Below are 5,002 nucleotides of genomic sequence, written 5' to 3' on the forward strand. Positions count from 1 at the left end.
GGAGAAGCTGGTAATCTATTCATTAGATAAACAATAGCTTGAACTGCTAAACCCCAAAATTTGATAGGCATTTATAACTGAAATCTGGTTGCTCTAGCTAGATTCAAAATATGTATATGTTTCCTCTCTACTATACCATTTTATTGTGGCGTATAAGGACAACCACTAGATGCACTATGCCAAATGAACTGAATAATCCATTACATTGAATGTTAAAGAACTCAGTTCCATTATCTATTTTTATAACCTTCATACCTGTTGCTACTGAGTTTTAATCATTAGCATGAAACTTTTGACAGCCTTAATGGTTTCAGACTTAAGTTGCAGTAAATGAATCCAGGTATTTCTACTATAGTGATATAAAATTATCAAAAAAAAAAACTTATTATCAAATGTAGGAGTTTTATAAAGTCCCTACAAGTCTATATGTACAACATCAAAAACACACTTTATTTAGTTTCACTGAAAGAAAATGATAATCTAGTCTATTTAGCTAATGGACAGACATGACATTTGTTCAGTAACTCAACATCCTTATTATAAGTTAAAAGATCTAGTGACCTTAATACTTATGTGTATAGATGTCCAAGCCTTTTGTAACACGGGTTGCTAGCACACATAGTCAAACCTACTATCATCTTGCTTTGAAACTTGGTATCAGCTTGCTTTGAAACCTGGTATCAGTTTTCTTTGAACTCTAGGTTTATTCTTCACTTTAGAAACACCTTTGAAAATTTATAAGCCTCCTCTTTCTCTACCAATCCCTTTCACCCTACCAGTGTAGGGATCCTGAAACACACAGAAGTCGAGGTATAAGGATACAAAGCAGGATAACGAAGTAGTAACCTTAGAAATTGACAACAAATTCAGTTTAAAAATCTGGCACAAATAATACATCCTTCATAGATTCATCTTAGAAAACTAATACATATCCAGTATATGATATATCAGTCTTTAATCTATTTGGAAGGTTCACCTTATCCACTCCTGGTCTTACAACCTCATTTCTTGTGAAAATCATATTTTTGTTTGATACAATATGATGAGTGGTGCCAAAATCTACTATCCATTCCTAATTCTCAACATATGTAGCACCAAGATCTACTATACCTGTCATATTGGTTTGGTTTATGTATTATTGATCTTTGTTCAGAAATTCCATGATCTGCTAATATTTTCCATCAATGAAATATTGACCTTTGGCTAGCACTGCATTATTAAGCTCTTTCTAACCTTCATGGCTAGTAGAAGTAGCATCTCCACCAGCAAATTGTCCATGAATGCTATTAGATGAAAATTAAGTGTTAACTTGGGTTGCAAACTGCTTTCTATGATATCCGTAGCCATTGAGTTTCCCAGACTCCTGATTGTGATATATGAATCCTTTTGAACCTGCATTATTATATTTTATCTTCCTCTCTTTTTTTCCTGTCAATAGGATAACCTATCAGCTTATAACAATTCTCTCTTATATTCCCATTGAAATGACAATAATCATATCTCTTCTCTTTGTAGTTTTGTCTCCTATAGTTCATATTTGAGCTTCTGTTAACCTGCACTTCAATAGGATCAGGCTTGTGATTTATGATGAAAGCATAAGCTAGCTGCTGAATTTCATCCCCTGCTATCATAGCATAGGCTTGATTAAGAGTTGGTGTGATTCCCTTCAACAAGATTTGCCTTCTAGCCTGATCATAGAAATCATTCAAGCCTCCGAGAAATTGTATCAACCTCAGTTCAGACAAATGATCTGAACTAATGATCTGCATAGTCCTTAGATATTGGACAATCACAATAGGGAGTAGGAATCACCACGCCATACTCATTTCACAAATTCTTAAGCTTAGTGAAATCAGTAGCTACGTAATCAATTCCTTGTGATAATATGTTAATATCCCTATGCAATTGATATACCCTTGCACGATTCACCTTATCGAATCTTCTTTTTTAGATCTTCCTACACTTCATATGCACTTGTTCCTGTGATTCACCTTATCGTGACGGTGCAAATAAGCAAGACCCTTGAGGATTTGGCGTGCCCAATTCTTAATTGCATGTATATTTACTCGTCTGTATTTGTGTCTATACCTACATCAGGTAAACATGTGTTAGCTAGCCTAGAGCAAGCAATCTAATTAATATCATCAGTATATATAATGTAATAATTGTCGGTAATATTATTTACAATGTCTGTATATATATAACTTAAATTTATTCAAGACATGGTATTAACCAAGATATATGTTGTATGATTTGGTGGGTTGTGGATATATTACTCTCTAATGGTGCCAGATGTAAACATTTCAGTAATGAAGTTGAAGGTTCTGCCTTCAACATTGATCCAAGATGCATGGAATTTCATGAGGGATTCATGATCAAGTTCTTTGAGGAGATGGACTTCTGAGTAGAGCCTTTGTAATTCTTCTGGTGACCTAAAGACATCATCGAGTTTCACTTGGTTCCAAGCTACTTCCATTCCTAGTAACTCATCAAATGCTTTGTATAGTGTCTTTGTTGCTCCCTTCCCAAGGATGTCTTTGAACTGCAAAACAAGACATTAATCATAATTACAAGTGGATTAACTAATATATCAATTTCAAGCAAATTATATATGGGTCACTTTAAGCTTGTAATGGTATAATAGTATAATTAAAATTAAATTCTCTAGAACCAAAGGTGAGTACCCTATATTTAATTTTATGCTTGTTTATAAATCTCTAGAAAACTCCTAGAGAACACTGAATCAAGGAAACATATTACGTGACTAAAATTTAATCTCAATTAATTAATATCGCCTATATAAAGCGATCTGTTTTCGTCGTACATGTCTTTACACTACTTCAGGGTTTGTAGTAAGTATTTAATTCGATCTAGAGGTAAAATGTGGAAAACTAAGTAGCATACACTATAGTCAAACATGATTTGCTAGCTTAAGTTAGGATTTTCTTTTCTTTTCTTTTTCTTTTTAGCTTCCAAATGTCAATTGGCCAAAATCCTATACCACACAAGTTCTATTCGTCACCTACCAAAACTAAAAAAAAGATGGAATATTTCATCACGGGAATAACAACTCAAGAGGTCCCCTTGTGTAAAATTAAATGGCAGCTCGGTGTACTAAAGTTATCGCTATATGCGGTGTTTAGGGAAGGGCCCTACCACAAGGGTGTATCATACACAGTTTTACCTTACATTTCTGCCAGAGGCTGTTTCGACTTGAACCCGTGACCTCTTGGTCACATGACAGCAACTTTACCAGTTACTCCAAGGCTCCCCTCCCCTTGTGTAAAATTAAAAAATTAAATTAATTATTCTAAAAGTCAACTTGAATCATAATATGCTTCTTAATTACTAATGATGAGGTCCGCCATTTGGTTGTTTTCAACTAACGTTTGCCGGCCTATAGCATGCTATTTCTGAGGATAATCAAATGACAGGAAAACGGCAATTTCTTATGTTGGAATAGGTTGATGCACATTTCAATTATTTCATCGGTACCTATTTTTTTTTTTAGTAGCATAGTATTAAGCTATTATGCACACTGAAATTTAAGAAGTTCGTAGAAAACTCCCCAATTGTTTTTTTTTTAAATCTTGATCTAACACGAGAAATAAATGAAAAATGGTTTGGATATTTTGTTGAGTATCACAAGAGAGTTGTGAGCTTCTAAATCCAATTCCTATTTAAGAAATTCAAACTCAAGAAAATCACATGAAAGAAGAATAGAAGAATGCCCAAAGAGATGGATGATTTAAATTTAATTTATCGAATTGATTAAGTGGAAAGCAACCATGAAGGAAAAAGGATAAGAAAAACTTACACGTCGATAGCGTTTAGATGAATCCATTTCCACATATTCCAACTCGAGTTTGCTCCATTAAAATCAAGCATTTCATTCAGTCGAACTTTATGCATGGTGAACCAAAACTCTATTTACACAGGGAAGCAAACAACTCCACCAAAAGAAAAACTTCTACTATTTCTTTTGAAGGATATATATCTCTAGCAAGCAACTACTATATGATTATCACTAAAGTTTATTTTACTAAAAACTGAATAATATGTGTGTTTCTTTTGAGGAAAGATAATAGAAAGAGAGAAATTAGGCTAGTGCTATGAAATCCGAGGCTTTCCCTCGTGATTTTCGTTAGAGAAAACACCAAACAATAGCCAAAACAGCCTTGAGTAATCAATCCTTAGCATAATACAAACCATCCCTACAACTTCACGTGAAAACTCGCAATCCCCACAAATCATTTGTCCCTAATATATTCAGAAAAGAGAGAGAGAGAAAGAGAGATAAGTCTAATCAACAAAAAAAAAAAGAGGAATATCGAAAGTAGACAACAACTTTTCAAGGAATTCAGAAAAGTGGGGTTTTGACAAGAAATATAATTAATGGGATCCAAAACTTGAAAAATCTGTGGCCATTTTTTGGAAGTGACATTTCTTTTTTTTTTCTCTTTTTTTTTTTGGTGGTGAATGATAATCACACAGGGGCTGTATGAGAACAAATGAGATTCTGGACCAATGAGCGATGTGATCGAATCTGGAATATAACCAATAGAAAGAACATAACTGGAGAGAAAGAATATTGAGAAAATAGTAGGGTTGAATTGAAGTTGTTTAAGAAGAAGACTTTTGGGATTACAAAAGGGTGGGGCATTTCTGGTATGTAATAGATACATGAAATGTGACCTTTTAACTACTATGACTTTATTACTGTATAACATTGTTAACCTTTGTTTTAGCTTTTTTTTCCCTTTAACTCCACCTAGTAAATAGGGAAGAATTGGGATTATACCCACTTTTTATAACTTATTTTATCAAATACCTACTAAATTTTTTTTTGGTTTAATTTTAGGATTACGATCCAAAAAGTAAAAAAAGTAGGACCCACAAGTAGGCCAATGGGCGTTTTCATCATTTTTAAAACTTCAATAATATAATAAAATATACCTAATACCCTCCACTTCTTTCAATATTAAACAGAACTCCTTCTCTC

The 5,002-nt window shown here is 33.5% G+C and overlaps 1 protein-coding gene across 1 annotated transcript; it reads right to left on the reverse strand.

Annotated features, from left to right (window-relative positions):
• Positions 1-385: 385 nt before the first annotated feature.
• On the reverse strand, positions 386-4,756 carry LOC107842676 (probable serine/threonine-protein kinase WNK5). The gene is made up of 4 exons (XM_016686627.2): positions 3,818-4,756; positions 2,277-2,542; positions 1,111-2,088; positions 386-789 (listed from the first exon to the last, which is right to left on the reverse strand). The coding sequence occupies exons 1-3, from the start codon at positions 3,842-3,844 to the stop codon at positions 1,965-1,967; spliced, it is 417 nt and encodes a 138-aa protein (XP_016542113.2). The 5' UTR covers positions 3,845-4,756; the 3' UTR covers positions 386-789; positions 1,111-1,964.
• Positions 4,757-5,002: the final 246 nt, after the last annotated feature.

The sequence above is a fragment of the Capsicum annuum genome, chromosome 9 (assembly GCF_002878395.1).
Source record: "Capsicum annuum cultivar UCD-10X-F1 chromosome 9, UCD10Xv1.1, whole genome shotgun sequence".
Taxonomy (NCBI): domain Eukaryota; kingdom Viridiplantae; phylum Streptophyta; class Magnoliopsida; order Solanales; family Solanaceae; genus Capsicum; species Capsicum annuum.